This window comes from Aythya fuligula, chromosome 23 (genome assembly GCF_009819795.1).
Source record: "Aythya fuligula isolate bAytFul2 chromosome 23, bAytFul2.pri, whole genome shotgun sequence".
NCBI classification, from domain to species: Eukaryota; Metazoa; Chordata; class Aves; order Anseriformes; family Anatidae; genus Aythya; species Aythya fuligula.
In genome coordinates, this window is record NC_045581.1 from 1,420,650 (window position 1) to 1,438,192 (window position 17,543).

General features: G+C 45.3%; 1 protein-coding gene across 6 annotated transcripts in view; it reads right to left on the reverse strand.

Annotated features, from left to right (window-relative positions):
* The window catches only part of HIVEP3 (HIVEP zinc finger 3), a 257,490-nt gene that overhangs the window by 48,064 nt on the left and 191,883 nt on the right, over positions 1-17,543 (reverse strand). For all 6 annotated transcript variants that reach the window (XM_032202102.1, XM_032202101.1, XM_032202105.1 and 3 more), the window contains 2 exons: positions 10,758-16,415; positions 6,498-6,643 (listed from right to left, as the gene is read on the reverse strand). In XM_032202102.1, coding sequence (XP_032057993.1) covers positions 6,498-6,643; positions 10,758-15,872 — 5,261 coding nt within the window. In that variant the 5' untranslated portion in view covers positions 15,873-16,415. The remainder of the gene's footprint in view (positions 1-6,497; positions 6,644-10,757; positions 16,416-17,543) is intronic.

Here is a 17,543-nt window from a genome sequence, read left to right on the forward strand (position 1 = left end):
ATTTATGGTGGCTATCAACTCACAGGGTACAAACACTGTCATAAAAGCAAGGGAAATAGAAGGTACTTCGAGCTCTGGGCTCTGTCCCAAAAACACATTTGGGATCTTGCATGATGCTTCAGTATTGGTTATACAACCAGAAGCTGCTCCCGACAGAAATTAATAACCTGTTTTCAAGTTAATAACCCGAGGTTACTTCTGTAATATACAAGGTTACTTATACAAGAGCTCCTGGCACGCAGCACCATCTGCTGAGTGGCAGGTTCAGGAGCTGGCAATGTTACAGAGCCGTCCCACACTTTCCCTCCCAAAGGAAATGTGCTCACACTCCCAGCCGCACCGCTTCTTATCTAACACATCTAGGCGGCGGCGAGCAGACAGACTGAGGTCTCCAGGGCTGGAGTCCAGCAAGTGACACTTTTGCTTTGCTGCTCCCGCACCACCTCTAGCAGCTCTCCCAAACTTTTCTCTTCTTCCACACTCTGTTTCCTGCCGTCTACCTTGCTGCTCCTAATCCAAGAAAGGATTTCCTGAGCAAACCTCTGAAAACAACCGATTTTTCAGTTTCTTGGCAACAAGCCGAGTTATCAGGCAACAGTGTTGTTTAAGTAAGCCCAGAGATAAAAAGAAAAAAAAAATCTAAATTTTCTTGAAGACTTATTATGGGGTGGGATGGGGAAATCATTTGTTTCAAGTTGAATGGAACCTTTTCTCCATACAGCTTTAAAGATACTTTAAAGTAAGAATGCAACAATTTTCAAAGCAGAAAGTATATATTCATTTCTTTTTGAAAATATTTTTCTCTGGTTGCTATTTTTCTCTGCTGCTATTCCTGAATGTATCTTTCAAGCAGCCTTTCTCACTGCCTGCAAACCTGTCTCTTCAAACAATCTCTCCTTTCATCTTGTCAGCATCGGTAAAATTCACAAACCCGTCCTTCCTTAAATTGCCACCCTGTGTCTTGTCTTCCTCGGATTGTTAGCTTTTTAAGCAGAAAATGTGCTTTGCTTGTGCTATGAAAAAAAAAAAGAAAAAAAAGAGTGTAAACGTATGGTGCTCAAAAGAGACCTTATGTTCCTTTATCGGGCAGGAGAAATGAGGCTTGTCCTTCCCCCATGTGGGGCACACTGCCAGGCACACCGCCCAGCACCATGAGGCCAGACCCTGGAGAGCGTGAGCATCCTGACCCTTTGGGCTATACCTGACCCCATGAGAACGGATGCTTGTTCAAGGGAAATGGAGGCTCCCTTGGTGAGGATCCCTGGGGAGCTGCCAGCATTTCTCGTGATTACTTTTATTTTTGTATAAGCAATTAGCAAAAACAGGGAATGCTCTTCCCTTTTCCCAGCATGTCCAACCCAAGCTGGTTAAGCGTTTTCAGATCTGTCTAGGCAATAGGGCTGTACCTGCTAGCCTCAAACCCTGTGGCACAAAAGCTCTCCTCTCCATTAAAATATCTGAAAAACAAGACAAGTCACATATCAGAAACTTGTTTTTTGTAAAGGTCCTTTACAGAAGTAGAACAAATACCTGTGCACAAGCTGATGTTTGAAGCTTTACAACCATATTTCAGAGAGCAGCTTGACACAGATGGGACCATGTTTTCAGAAGGGCTGTGCAACCTCAGGGCTGCATAAATGGAGCTTGGCAATGCCTGCTCAGCACTTCTGAAGGCAGGGAAAATCCAGCAACCAAACCCCCCAAGATGTTCAAATTAACAGTGAGTGGTCAGTCTGGCACCTCTGGCCCTAATGGGAAAGTTTTAATACCAATTCCTCCCCAAAGCAGTCAGTCTTAGGAAAACCCCTTTCACTTTCTATTTAAAATGAAAATGCCAGAAATTCCTTGCTTTCACCTTAGAACAGAATACAGAGTAAAATGTAGTATTACACCCATTTGAGGCACCACCCTGGGGCCACAAGGTGAGTTCACCTCTAAGACACAAGCAGGCTTGCAGGTGAATGAAGGAGCACCCAGGCATTGCTCGTGCTGATGTACAGGACAGCTGGATGTGCTACGGACAGATTCCTCCTTCGCTGCTAATGTCTGTGCTCAAATTAGTGTCTTTGGGATGAACAGCTCTTGCAAAATAAACACAGTGAATTCTTAGAACTCATCTAAGCAGCAAAGGAAATCCCCTGAACGAACTGGGTTCGGTGCAGGGGTTTGGAGTTACACGCTGAGAAACTTTGCTTGTTTAACAGAGAGGCTTTCTCGAGGGTAATAAAACTCTCGCATTGTTGTGCCAGGGATTTTCCATTAGGTGTGTGTCAGCGGGTGGTGGGAGCTGCAGTTTCTGTGGCCGGTCATAGAAATGGAATGAGATCACCCGGAGAAGCCGGCCACAGATCGCAGTGAGTCCACAGCGGCACGAACCGGGAGGACGGCTGGGGGAGGGATGTTTGCATACTGCTAAGGGGTCCCCAAAAGGGATTTTTCTTTTTCCTCGTGCATCCACTAGCTAGCAGTCATGTTCACATCTGATAAAACAGTCCCAAGGTTTCTCTGTTTTCCTTCAACCCAGGGGAAAGTCTCTCACCAGACAGGCTAAGTGAGGCTGACGTATGGTTCTGCCTCCTTCCCAACTCCCTAAAATCCCATAAGCAACCCCACAGCATGGAGACAGAGGACTACAGCCTCTCCCTTTCCAACCCAAGGCTTCTCTAGGGAAGGCAGTGGTCAAACCTCATGCAATCCCCCACTGCCCTAGGCAGAAGGGGCTGAGGGACAGGAATTCACCCAGACTCAAGGGAGCAGTGATCCCGTGGCAGACAAACCTACAACTCTCTGTTACTAATTGTTGAGAACAAGGAGTGAAGGACATGGCTTCGTGTCTGGGTCAGACCAAATTGATGCCTACAGCAGCCTGGGGCAGGACAGCACTATGTGCATCTCTGTCTATGTTAAAAGACACCTCATATTACATCACTAGGGGTTCTTCTCACTCATGTGTGACAGGGAGCTGTTTTTTAAGGTGTGAATTAATGGGTACTCAGGTATGCAACCAGAAGGTTGTAGCCATAACATTTTTGCTAACTGCAGGGGGAAAAAAAAAGCACCTCTGCCTTCCCTTTGATCCCTTTGATGAAGTATTCATTTTGCACATCACTGCTCTGGGGATGCCAGTTAAGGTTAGTTGTTCTTAACCTCCCTGCTTCCTGGTATTGCTTTTCCTACTAGTTGCAATCAGCTAGTGCCATAAGCCCACTGATGGGCATCATAAGAGCACGGAGTGTTTGGCTGTGAAACAGAAGAACACGTATTGACTGTAACTATCCCCACTCCTATCAGATTTCCTCATGGAAACACTAATGCACAGTAAACAGGCAACATTTCCCTGACAAGACCGTGATACCATCATAGGCCTCACTCCCAAATCAGGTCGATACCAATCTACAGTTTCATGATGTAAGATTTCAGAATGGGCCTGGTGCCTCCAAACCACCAGAGCAGGTTGATGAAGGTGACACAGAGCCACCGAGGAATCACGGCACTTCCCCTCAAGCTGTGCTGGCCAGCCTGACCTTCAAAGATCATTTCCACTGTTCAAAACCACAACAATATCCCTCAGGACAAGGCCAATGGGTATTTTTATTTGCTCCTTCAGGAGTATAAACTCTGAGCTGGCTGCCTAATGGCACGATTCTCCCAGACACATCCTAACGAGGCAGGGCAGCATCCAGTCTGCGTGAGGGATGCTGAATGACTCCCACCTCCTTTGCAGTCAAGTGCAGGGCAGTGCTTGTGCTGGGGGCTGTGTGCTGGCTCCTGTGGAGGTATACTCAGTACTATGAAATTTAATGATTGTAGGCAGAAAGTCACCACTGAAATTACGTGTGGAATGGTCTTAAGACTTGCTCAAAGAGGAATTTGTTCTTTAAACTGGAGCCCAAATGAAACTCTGCAGATCCCATCTACATCTAATTGTGCGAAAGCCGAGGCAGAACCACACACGTTCCTCCCACAGTCCCCAAGAAACCTGAGCCACGACACAAAGGGCACAGCTCCTAGAGCCTCTGGCAAGATCATCCTTACAAATGGGCAGTAGCTGTGATGGAAGCATGAAATTTGGCTTTCCTGGTCTTCTCTGAAAGCCAAGGAATACAATTCTAGCCAGCAGGCTGGACAGCAGCAGGGGAAGTAGCAGGGCTGGTCCTAGCAGTGCTATAAGCATTGTTAGCAATGAGGGAAAGGCAGCAATAGGATTGGAAGAAGGACATGCAGAGGGAAAATGCAAATGTTGAAAATAGCATTGAGAAAGTGATGAGCTCTAAAGAAGCAAAAGCTGAGAGGAAGAGGGAGCTAAAAGAGCTGTAGCAAGTTCAACTTGTGTATGAACACTCAAATTTCTTTATAATCTCCCTCCTTGCTTGAGGCAACAGAGCATGGGTTGGCTCCAAATTTGAAACCAACTACATTGCACTGGAAGGATGGGTCTAGCCTGGAGCAGACCATGTGAAACTGATAAATAAAGAGAGGAATGAGACAAAGAGGGAATCTTGGAGGTGTGGGGAGGAAGTAGGTGAACTAACATTTTGAGAATGGATGTACTTTCTGTAAAACAGAAGAGATGGCAGGAAATAGATGTGATCCGTTTAGTATTGTGTGCAAATCCCTAGGCACCACACAGTTTCATCTGCAAGCTTGTTCCTTTACTGTAGTTTACTGTAGGAAAACTTTGGGACTTAGGCATGAACCACCAGGTCTGTACCAAGCATCTCGGGAGAACATCTTATCCTTCCTGACCTCTCAACACTGTGTATGCCATCTAATTTTGATATTAAATGTATTTCTACGAACTGGTGTGTTATGCTCATGCCTGTGCTTGGCATTAAACAGCTACTATATTCTATCTTGCATCCAGAAGGACGGCTGCCTTAAGCCAATGCTACAGGAACTTTAAAATAAAACATAGCATACGTTCAGGATGACTAATACATTCCCTGGTGCTGGCTTATATAGAACATATTGGAGAAGTTGCTTTATTTTGTGTCTGTCTTTTAGAAAATGTGACTCCCCATCCGTTTTGCTCAGCTGGGGACAGCAGACAGCCTTCCCACGGGAGCATAGGGCTGCAGAGATGTGGCTCTTCCGAAGCACCTCCGCGTCTCTCCTCAAAAAACCTCTGAGGAGCAGCTCTGCAAGGGGCAAGGTGATTTTCATTCATGTTAACTCAGCCTTTTTAATCACACCTAGGAAGGAGTCCAAGAGTCCCTCTTGAAACATCCACAAGAACCCAGCCGAGGGAAACGTAGGCTCCTTGTGGGCTTTTAAGTCAATAAAACCCAGTGCTCAGTTGGTCCCGGGGGCCCTATCTGCAATGGGAGGGTGATGGCAATGTACTGAGCCCATCGTATTTCCCAGTCTGTTGCTTTCTTGCCATCCCCCAGCTCCCTCCCTAAATCACTTTAGGTGACAACCAGTCCAGATTGATGTGAATGTGACAGGGAAAGGCTCCTCCTTTCCTCCTTTAGCTCCTTGTGCTCACCACTCATACCGAGGTATCTAAACCCGAGCTGCAGGCATAGTGCCTGTGTCTGGGTGAGAGGTGAGCTGTCCTGAGCAAACAAGCAGGTTTCCTTTCACAAAGCACTACTTTACTCTCTTGGTTAGCTAGTTTGATCATCTGCTAATGAAACGCTTTAAAATAAAAGCAAACTTCAACAGGTAAAAGCAGAGAGAAAACCACAACCACTGACTAATTAAAGCCTTTTTCTAATGCACAAAAACCAAGACCACCCAATGGCAAGGGCAGAACTGATGAATCCTGCTAAGGATTTCTCAAGCCTTTTTCGCCCCTTCTGCAGCACACAGGAAGGATGATCTTGAAGTATGAAACATAATTGCATCCCACAGACACGCTACTCATTAACTGATTTTTCATTTTTGAAAAGATAAACAGTAATAATAGACCAGTGCTGAATTACTGAAGAGCACTCTGAATTACCTGGACCTATGAATTAAGATATACATCAGATTTTGACCTTGCATCCATTCTGGTTTGAGCTGCTTTAGCTGGGTGGGATTAAAATCACATCAATAACAATACTTCTTTTCTCCCCCACCTAAAACACAAGCATCACAAAAGATCTTCCCAGTTTCTCATCATAATGGTAGGAACCATTAGGAACTTCATTTTCAGGGGAAGGCTCTGGAAAGATGTAGAAGATGGGGAGTATAGCCCTGTCACATCAGAGAGAGCTACAGGATGTATTTGTGTTCTTCAGCTGTCTTCACTCAACCACCTGCTCAGAGAAGAGATCATGGGGTTTGTAACTTGAAGACAACTCAAAAAAGATTCTGAATGCAGTCCGAAGTACCTAGTAATCTGGAGGGCCAGGTTTCTGAGGTGGCTGCAGAAAGTAACCTGGAATCCAACTACATCTGGCCTTCTGCTCACCTCCACATGGCACCTTCACTGACTTGCCATCATCAACATCAGTAACTCCTATACACTTGGCTGTGATATGAAAAGAGAAATAAAACGAGACACTTACCCTCCTTCAAAGATCTTGATCCTGACCGGCTCCCCTCTTTTGGTTACGAGAGCCTCTTCTTCTGATTTTCCTCTTTTATCCTCTTCCTTCTCAGCTCTAGTTATATCTTTTCGACCTTCATTAGAAAGGAGCGAAGGCAAATGAACCTATCTCCCCAAAAGAGCAAAACAATCATTGATTACATACAAAATCACTCTACAAGCTCCACAGACCAAACACTGCAGGCTGCCTCAGAAAGAACCAGCAACCTACCACACACGCTGCTCCTGACAGCTAAGTGCAGTAATTAGGAAAACATCTCAAGAAATGGGGCCTCTGTGTCTGGATTTGCAGCTCAGCTGGATATGTTACATTTACAGTGACCACTTACAAGCAGGGAACGTGCTTAAACCACCCCCTGCAGCACGGTGCCAGCTGGAACACCGAGGCACAAAGAAGTGTGGTGGCTTGGGGTCACTCTGAGCATGTGGCAGGGCCGTGGGTCCCTGGTCCCAAACTGTCCTTGGATAATCCTCTCTAAAATATGCGTCCACAAAGATCTCGAGAGCAGACATCTCTAGAATTCACACATCTAACCTCAGCCCTTGGATTTCCCCCTCCACACATGCACACACATTCACACAGTTTTGGACTCTAGCCATCTAAACTTGATATAAATCACATAACAGTCAAAGCTCTTGTGTGATTTCCTTTCACCAAAACCCTGCTGCCAAGGGTGCAGTATGTAGAAAGCCAAAAAACAATGGGAGAAAATAATCCTCAACCTCCCCACGTGTTCCCAGGATGATTTTGCGTTTTTCACTGTTAAACCTGCCACCCTTTGTTCAGACCCAGCTTTGGTCGTGCATGGACATCTCATCTCACATATTTAATATTATTTGTTAAAGTGTATGGGGCCTAAATATTACATTTGCCCCTGTACCTCCATGCAGTGCAAGGGGAGCTCCCCACCTGGAATGAAACCTTGGGACATTTCTCTGCTAAAACCTAACATTACAAATAATGGGTCTCTGAAGCTTTGAAAGAGGGAAGCAGACTGCCTTTTACCCAGGTTACTTTTTACATAAATGCAGTAATACCTTTGAACTATAACTGAATCGCCCACATTCTCACTTCATATATTATTTCTGGAAAAAGGCTGAAGGTGTTTGAGAGACCCAGGGTTGGTTGTGAGAGGGATTTTGGCCTGAAAGTAGCAAATGAACTGGTAGAAGTTTAAATCAGAGCTGGTCATCCCTGACTCTTTACAGTCACTGGAAACAGTGGCAGCTCTGAACAGTGATTCATCTGCCCTGCCTTAGACACACATCTTAAGGGGGGGATGAATCACCCAAGAGGTGCCTCTTTGTCTCCCATGGTTATAGAGGAAGCCACGAGTGACTAGCTCAAAGGGAGACATGCAAAATTTAGAGGGATGCAGCCCAGCCTCCCTGGCAGCACACTGCTGAAGCTACCACCAGATTTGCAGCGGCAAGAGGGATGGATTGACTAAAAAGTAGCTTTGCAACACTGAAGTCAAGCATTTCAAATTCGTGCAGTGATTTCTTGAGCTCAGCTCAGAGCATTAAATGCACCCGGGACTACCCCGTGTCTCATCAGCTCACACAGATGAGACCACATCCACACCATCTGACCCACATACACTTCCAAGACACCTCCTGGGAATGGCCCCCAGCCTGTCCTACCTCTCTAAATGTGCCTGTGAATTGCAAGGGAGAGGGCTGCCAGCCCAGGCCAGAACTGTGCCGGGGACCACTTTGACAATTTAACAGCAGAGGTGGGCTTATGAGGGTGTCTTTGGGCAGTGAGGGTTCTGTGCTTGGGGGAAAGCGGTGGCAAGAGATACCCAGAGCACCCTGAGCAGTGTGTGACCACCTCCTGATAGGAGCTGTGTGTTCGTAACACTGCTAGTGAATACCTTCCCAGTTCATTTCCTTATTTACTGAGGAATACAAAACAATTGACTTTCTAGATGCAGAATGAGGTTTATTTATTGCAACTTTTGAAAGCACAAAACATAGACAGATGAAAGGCACCATGGAGAGCCAAAATCATACAGTCACTACTACCTCCTTTTACAATCTTGTTTAATTTACAAACTGTGCAAGCCCAATACAGTGTAATTAACCATCCCTACATGCATGTTGCAGCCTACAGTCACTTCAGAATTGATCTGCTCAGTAAATCCCACTGGTAATTTAGAAATCAAGCCAAGTACGTAGACAGTATACACAGTACAACTGCTTGCTGGTAGCTTGCTGCATGCATAATTGTACAAAATGTAAGAGCCATTTTACATTTTCTGTTGTTTTGACTGACAACTTATAGTTACATAAAGAAGAAAATATTTAAGGAAAATAGCTAGAGCAGAGTTAACTGAAGGCTGAACTTTCAACCTTCGATTGATGCTACTGCTACGCAGCTCCTGGTAATCGCATCTTCCTGAGTAACCAGCAATGCTACTTCCTAATCTGTGCCAGTCATACGTATTTTAGTGACTAAACTGAGGATTTCACTCCCACTGATCATCTAATTAAAAATATTTCTCTACTTGGCATGAGGTCAATTTGTCTCCATTGAAATTAACGTTATTTCTGCAAAACCCACTCCTTTCAGCAGCAGGTATTAGTATTAAAATCTGGCTACACCATTTTCTAGGTGAATTTTGCAGGACAAACTCTAACTTTTGCAAACTATCCTGAAAATTGTAACTTTTACCACCAGTCAGTTCATAGGGTTTTGTGTAACCCCTTTTTTTTTTTTTTGAGTCTTCTGAGTAAATGTATGCAGTGAAATAAGTATTTTGATGACTAAGGGCTGAGCCACTCCTGTCTAGATCTGAACCTTTAACTTCATGGTATGAGGGTCTCCTGTATTTCTGAAATACACACTTCGTGTGCATTTTAGCACCATGTCAAAGAGCAAAGTTCAGAGGAGCACAGGCACTTCTATAGAGAATGAAATCAAGGATGGTACAACACCCTTCAGTTAAAATCCCTTGAAAAAGAGTGCATAAATATCAAGCATCAGTGTGGTTATTGCACTGCACAGGTAATTATCTGCCCCTAGGTCCCCAGAAATTCAGTCTTTTGGATTTCTGCAGGAGAATGATGGAAATGCTGAATAGAAATAAAGATTTATTGAATCATAGTGACTCTACTGTGTATTTTAAGACATATTTATAAGCAGCAGCTGCAGCAGTGATTATAATAAATTTAATATTCAGAGTTCATTTCATGATTCAGAAATAAAATGAATAATCCATCAATATAAATTGACTTGAGATGAATATCAAATTGCAAAATCTTTAGAGCAATTCTGTTTGCTAATCTACATGAACATGACCTGGATTAAAGGGATCTGTATGGTTCAGCATTAACCAAGAGAGAAAAAAAATTTGGCCTCAAAGTGAGATACAAAACACTAGGCAGTTACCAGAAGCATCTTAAAGACTTCTGTACCTATGTGGCCAATGACTCTGGTGAGCTCTGCCTGTGCAAAGCCGTTTACCTTGCTCCTCTTAATTCTAAAGACTAGGTATAAAATATCCGTAGATATCTAGAAAAGCAGGCAGACAGCTAAGGACATTAACTAAATGGACTAAACGACATGGCTGTTTTTACAAGACTCCATGTCTAACCTACTGAGGCACTTTTCTAAATGTCACTGCATGCTTATATGCTTCTTTGGGAGACTAAATACACTTGCAAATCTCCCTTTAATATTTTTAAATACTTTTAAGCACGCCTCTCCATGTTCATTAATGTGAGATCAGTAGATGCACAACCAGACAGAATCCCATTTCCCCAAGGTAATCCTTTTTCGTTTATAACATGCAAAATGTAGGGAATTATAACAGCATTTCTTAAAAAAAAAATTAAAAAAAAAATGTTGTAAAGCTATTTGAAATATCAAGACACAAAATGCAAATCAAGTCTAATCCTTTGTGCTCGAGCAGTGGCGGTTCATGGTGCGGTGGTGATTCCTACATGCTCTTTTGATTACAAGGCAAGTAGAAACTGGAGAACAGAAATATGGCACATTGCCTTGGAGCAGGCTTGCCTTTTTTTTTTTTTTTTTTTGGATTATAGTGGGTTTTAGCTTCTTCACTCTAAAAGTTTCACTGAGAACAAGTGCTTACCAAACTGAGAAAGGGGATGAACAAATTCCTATTAAACTAACTGTAGCAATTCCCCATCCCTCGTCCCCCTCTTCCCATGTATCCAAACAGATGAGGAGAAATATATAGGATTGCATTACCTCTGTCATTTTTGGCTTCCTGGAGCTGGACGGGACAAGCCTGCCTGCCTCTGGACGTGGAGCTGTAGCCATGGTGTAGGTTTCCCTGCTCACCTTCTGCTTGGACCTCAGGAGGGACAGGGCTGCTTTAGTGGATATACCCGGAAGGTTAGGATTATACAAGCTAATACACCAGCTGGCATACACTGAAGACCGTCGATCGACTTGCTGCATGTGATTTGGCTTTATGTAGTTTAAATAGCACCAACTGACATTAGTGGTTGTGTGGAGACTGGGGAACTGAAGTACCTTCTTCATATCTGTACCTTCTCGAGACTTCATTGCACTGTGCGCAACCTCAGATAGAGGTGCAGGACTTGGAGGGGTTGGTGGAGACTGCTCCACCAGCTCTTTGGAGTCTTCTTTCTTCACGGTTTGTAAAGGTGCCTTGCTGAGGAACTGCTTGCCAGCTGGCTGCTTATACTCTTCCAGTGCCTCAAAACTCGGAGAACCTGAATGGGACACAGCTTGCTGCAAAGTACTTGGGATTTCCTTTGGCTCTGACTGCTCTAAGGACAAACTAGGTGGTGTTTCAACCTCAACCCTGCCTTGACTTTCTGTAAGAAAGTGAGATTTATCCTGCTTTTTCCCTTCCTCCACTGCACTGGGTGGCTTCACCACTTCCAACTTCTCTTCTGCTTCAGACACTTCCTCCTCTTTCACTCTTTTCTGCTGTTGTGTTTCCATTGTCAGCTCCAAACTACCAGCTGGAGAGAGCATCCTCTTGCTTCCACCGACTGTCGACGGGCCCCCTTCTAGTCCAAGGACACTGTCCGATGGGGAAGTGAGGGGCATATAGCCTTTTCGTTCTGGCAGGGGCAAGGGCACTCTCAGATACGGGCTCTGTAAAATGCTTCTTTGATCCTCTGTGATCATCTGTGCCAGATCAAAACCTAGCCCGTGAACATCAGCGCTACAGACCAGGGTACCCTTGGGTTGGCGATCATCAAATTTTGGGAGAACGATAGAAGAGGAACTGCACTGGGACTGAGTGACCAGGATCTGGGACAGCGTTGTGTACATCGCGCTCCCGTAGGATGGCATATTTGTCTGGATGCGAACGGGGACAACAAGCGACACCATTGGGTCTGAGCGTGCAGGAACAATGAGCTGAGACGTGGATACGGACACCGAAGGGCTTGTGGTGCGGGTCAGAGGATGTAACCTACTGTCTGAGCCATATTCTGTGCATGGGGAAAGGCTGGAGGTTCCTGCTGCCGGGAACAAACTGGATTTGATCTGTGGTAAATGTCCACCAGTTTCACCTGGCAACTGGAGAGCAAACTGAGACTGAAGAGGCAGAAAAAAGGCTGAAGGGATCGGTGAGGAGCTGGGGTAATGCACCGGCAGGAATGAAGGATGCTGCCTGAAGGGCACCTCGGCAGGGTGAGACATTAATGGAGGGGCGATATGAAGCTGGCCTGGGTGGATGAGCGTTTGCTGGAGAGGCAGTGGCGGGGTCTGAAAAATGGAAGGAGGAATCTGAGGCATGGAGAACTGAGCAGAGAGAATGTCAGACATCGTGTGTGCGGCGAAGAGCTCTGCAGACTGCCCCGGCTGTGGCAGGAGGTGCTGGTAGGGAAAGATGGACACTTGAGGGGACATGTACTGCTTTTCATGCAGCGTTAGCTGGGGTACGGGATGAAAGACCTGCAGAGCTTCTGTGTATGGCTGGGTATACGCTGGCTGGGGACTGTCTTTCGGCTGACTCTTATCACTTGGGTAGGTGCTGTGAGAGGGCAAAGGGGATGAAGATGCTGGCTGAGGGGGCAGACTTGTCACAGGAGATTTACTTGAGGAAGGAATTGGATCTTCTGTCTCCGGCCGGCCTGCTGGGGCCGAGTCGGGGTCATGCTCTGGGTGTCTAGTGAGGGAAGCTTGCCTGACCAGGAAGCATTTCCGTCTCTCCTGTGGAGCCGAGGAGGTCGAGGGGCCAGGGGTGGAGGCAGGGGTGGATGACAAGCTCCCGTAGTCAAATGATTTGCTGCGGGTCTCTGACATCTGGGAAGGATGGGACACATTAGGTGTCTGCTCAGAGGCAGATCTCCGCATCTCCCTGGAATGATGATGGTGGCTTGGTACCATCAACATATGTGAGCCAACACCAGGAGGCTTCGGGTGGGATTCAGAGGGCTGGCTGGTGGACTCTGTCTTGCTGTGATCTTCACGATCAAATGATACAGAGTGGCTGGAGCCATGGGATATGCTGCTTTCCTGACTTGGACTTCTGGTGAGAGAGACTGATTCAAAACTGGACTCTCCGGAGGACTGAGCCATTTCTGCCAGCCGCAGCCGCTTCTTTTTTGGTGGGAGTTTCTCTGCAGGGAGCTGAGAAAGGGTTTGGCTTCTTTGCGGCCACTGAAATTCCTCTGTTTTTTCTGGCTCTTTTGGAGGAGGCTCTGGTTCTGTTTCTGGTCTGTCAGGTTCTTCCGTGACCAGAATCTCTGGGACCTGGATGTTGGGCTGCCGTACCAGCTTGGGCTGCAAAGAATGGGGTGGTCGGCTGTGCTGCGTGGCTGGCTGAGATGAATACTGTGACAAGGGCTTCTCTTCTCCCTCCAAGCTGCTCACCTGCTCAATGGAGTCAGACTTCTCAAAGGAACTCGTGTGCTGGATGACGGAGATCTCCTTTGAGGTTGTTCTTCTCTCTTTGCCCTCTGTACTTGAAGCCGGTTTGGTATTCCTGGAATGGAAGCTGGCACTGACATCAGAAGGTGTGGATTTACCCGGATCTGCTGGTGACTTAATGGATTCACGGGTTAAGTTTAAAGCAACGTCAGATGATGCTGGGTTTGCAAACTGAGTCCCTGGCCCAGTACTGGAGGAGGGAGTGTCAGACATCTCAAAAGCTGGAGGGTCCTCATCATCACCCAGACTCTTTTCTTTTCGTCTTTTTCGGAGTGGAGTAAGCTCCAAACTGCTCCCTAGTTTGTAATGCATCATCTGGGGCCATGTGTCAGGATCCACACTTTTCTCTGTCTCTGAAGAGGTATGGGAAGTGGAAGAACGAGGCTTTGAGAGCTGCAGTTCTGAACAGTAGTATTTCTTATGGGCTTCATAATTATCCCTTTTCTTATACCGAGCACCACATACGTTACACTCGTACATGAACCCTTTAACTTTCGGTCCCTTCCGTGACTTTTTGGTAAGATCGCTTTCCTTGGTTTCAGGCTCCTCGGGAAGTTTGGAAACAGTCTCTTTGTTTGCAGAGCTAACCTCCTCTGAGACATATTCTACTCCCAAAGGTAGCTCAATAGCTGGTTGTCGTTTTAGCATTCGAGGATGGGAAGAAAATGCTTGGCTGCGACTTAAGACTTCAGGCTCCATGATGTGATCATCAAATGAATAGCTACCTCTAAAGGTATGTGGGGAGCTTATAGTGCATGCAGCAGAAGGCATTGAGTGGCTTCTTAGGAGAGGCACTGTCTCTGTGGCACTGTGGGATTGCTGAAGTGACAACAATGATTGTTCGGGCTTAATTTTTTCACCGTGGGATGTCAACACTTTCGATGCATCCAACTGGCTACTGGAACCAGACTTGATATCAAGCTGAAATGGTTCTCTATATACACCAGACTTTGGAGATTCGATGCTGCTACGTCTAGATAAAGAGCTTCTTCTAGGTTTAACGCTATCTATTTCACTGGTATCTACAACAGCTTCATTAATTGTAATTAGCTTAGTGATGTGTTCAATAACCTGTGTTCTAGGCACAGATAACGGTACCATACTAGGTTTCTCTTCGGTAGAGAGGTGCGGAAACCCCTGGGTTGTGTTTGTAGATAACATTGCAGTCCTTTGCCCAATTCTACCACATTTCCCAAAAATAATTTCTGCATAAGATTTTGCATTAGTATTTGGTGGGCTTATCTGCTGCTCTGCACTTTCTGATCTTGAGAAGTAGCCTGACTCGGTACTCCCTTTGCTCCCAGGGCTCAGGAAAGCTTGTTCATCTATGACCTTCTTCCGTTCGCTTAAGCGGAGTGCAAGCTTCTGTTTTATAGTATGGGTATCTTCAGATTTATGGCTCAGAGTGTGGTCTGATGATGGCTCCACAAACTGGCTGCTGTCCTCAAGCGACTGGGACATACTGGAATGAGACAAGGAACACCGGTCGTGGCTGGAGCCTTGGCTCCCTGTGCTCAGCAAACTACTGGACAACAGGGTGTGCTTCTGCCTGGGGGAGAGCTCTGCTGGATGGCCCGACATTGCACCCGTTTCCTCCTCCGAATCTGTGCTTTCTCCTTCCGTGGGCTCCTCAAAGTCCTCCCCACCGATCCTTTCCATTTCCAAGCTTGACGGATACATCTCTGCTCCGATCCCTGAGGCCAGCCCAGCTTTTATTCGATGAGCATGAGATTTCCTATGTTTATACAAATTGCTCTTAGTCTTAAAAGAAAAGCCACATGGAATGCAAGGGTATGGCCTCTCACCCGTGTGTGACCTGATATGTTTTTGGAGCACACTTGGCTTCGCACAAGGCCTGCTGCAGTATTGGCAAATGTATTTGCCTGGCTTCTGAGGTTTCTTTTCCTTCTTGTGCACTTCCTCAGCTTGTTTCAAGGAAACCTGCGAAGGGCGAGGGATATAGACCTTCTGAACGGACGGCATGTCCTCTCCAGGAATGATCGGTGAATGGGAAGGTAGGAGCTGGCCGTGATGCGAGTGAAGCCCGGGTGATGAAAAGGAGCCAGAGGGACCTGGTCTTACTGGATCAACTAGCTGCCACGTGGGCCCTTCAAGAACATGCTCAGGTTTCCCAGGAGACATAAATGCTGGTGACAGTGTGTGTTGCTGAAGCTGCGAGATGTGGGGAGGATGTTCAAAGGAGGAAGGCTTAGGTTGCTTCTGATGTCCAGTCTTCTCCTGAGATTCCTCTCTTGGAATCGGCAAAGAGCCAGAAAAGTGCTGCTGCGGTATGATATCTCGGAGGGGGGTTCCTTGCGAAGAAGCAGAGCTGCCCTGATACGTAGCTGCAGATGAAATACTGGCTTGGAAAGCCTCTCCTTTGGGAAGCCTCTTTCTTGGACTTTCCTCAGCCTTTTTTGTGCTCTTCTGGCTTTGTTCAGGATCCATGACCTTAAAAGGGTCTTTGAATGCTATTTCGGGAAGGTTTTGGCAGGCTTCATTTACAAATAATAAAGGGCTCTTCTGTAGATTCCCTGTTTTGCCTGCATTTGCTACAAAGCTGGAGCCGCCAGGAGATGGTTGTTGATTAAAGATTTTACTAAAGTGTCACTAGTTGCTATTTGATTCAAAAAAAAAAATGTTTCAAGGTCAATAAAGTTCACATTGGTAACACATGACAAACTACTTCAAAGAGAGAAAACTTTCCAAAACTTTTAGTCCAAATATTTTCCTTGTGAACTTGGTTAAGGCTTTAAACCTTGCCATTTTATTTCAGTTGACAGTGGCAAGTCTTCAAAGTCAAGATGCAACCCACAATGTGTCTCTTGTTTGTTATGCAAACCTTTGAAAACTTGAGACTTTGCTGCTCATCTCATAATGATCTTTTTTTCCTGTGCAAGGAAAATAACACTGAACGGTGTATGTCCCCCCGTGTCTTCCTTCTGTTCCACTTTTGAGTTCAAAAGCCTTGGAAAAGTATTTCCCACATTTCTGTAATTACATCCAAGAGAAAACAAACAGAAAAAGATTACTTCAGCATTTGTAGTTAAGTAATTAAACGCTGCTACTTTTATAGAGAATAACAGTAAATATTTTGCAAAAAGAATAACTGACTGAATGTCTACAATTTACGAGACATTGCTTGTAATGGTAATCTAAACATAACTCGTATTAAGACAAACCTCAGGGACTTATGCTCAGTGTAATGCACACATAACCTGGCACTGCAGCAGTAACCAAATACAGTAACTTGAAACACAGTCAGTTCTGAAAAATGTATCTAAATGGTTTCAAACTTGAATTCCTCCTAATCTCCTGCAAACATGGTTTTACAATTTTTGTAATTATATTTCCCTTCCAAACAGACTACACAGTAAAACTGACTATACACAAAGCACTGCCTAACGCAGCACATACATTCACTGACAAATAAAAAGCAAATCTTTTCTGAATAAAATCTGCTCTTAAGCTTGCAGTAATCTTCTGTGTCGTTTACAATAGCAGGTAAAGAGAAAGGATACACACTCTTTTACTGAAATTTTGCCTCTTTAATTTCCTGTCTTTTGCTACCAGACAATGATGCGAGTCCAACTTCTATAGCACGGACATTTCATTTGGGCAGAATGTTGAAATTGGCTGTCTATAAAGGCAAACCCTTCTTACAATGAATTTGAATGGGAGGCTCTATTAAACCTACCACACTTGTCAGCAAATACAGCTATTAACGAGACACTCGGGGAGGAAATACTCCTATTCCACTGAAATAAGACAGCATCACCAGCGGATAGAACAGAAAATGGGTGGAGTACTCCCAAAGAAATAGGGATGGTGCTTTTTAAGTGAAACAAATTGATACGTATAATTTACAATGAGACAGAAAAAAAACACCTTCCTTATGAAACTATTTTCTGCCATAGGGCATAGTGCATTGCAATGACAGAATGGCATTGGTTTAATGGGAACTTGCTCAAAGCCCTGATGCTTTCATCCTGCCCCATGCAGGCGGAGGGTGCATGGATGGGGCTGAAGTATAAACCACAGAAAACAGGGAGGCATGGGGGATTTAACCCCACCTGCCTGAGATTTTAGCTGCACAATAGCCCAGCTTCATTCAAGGGA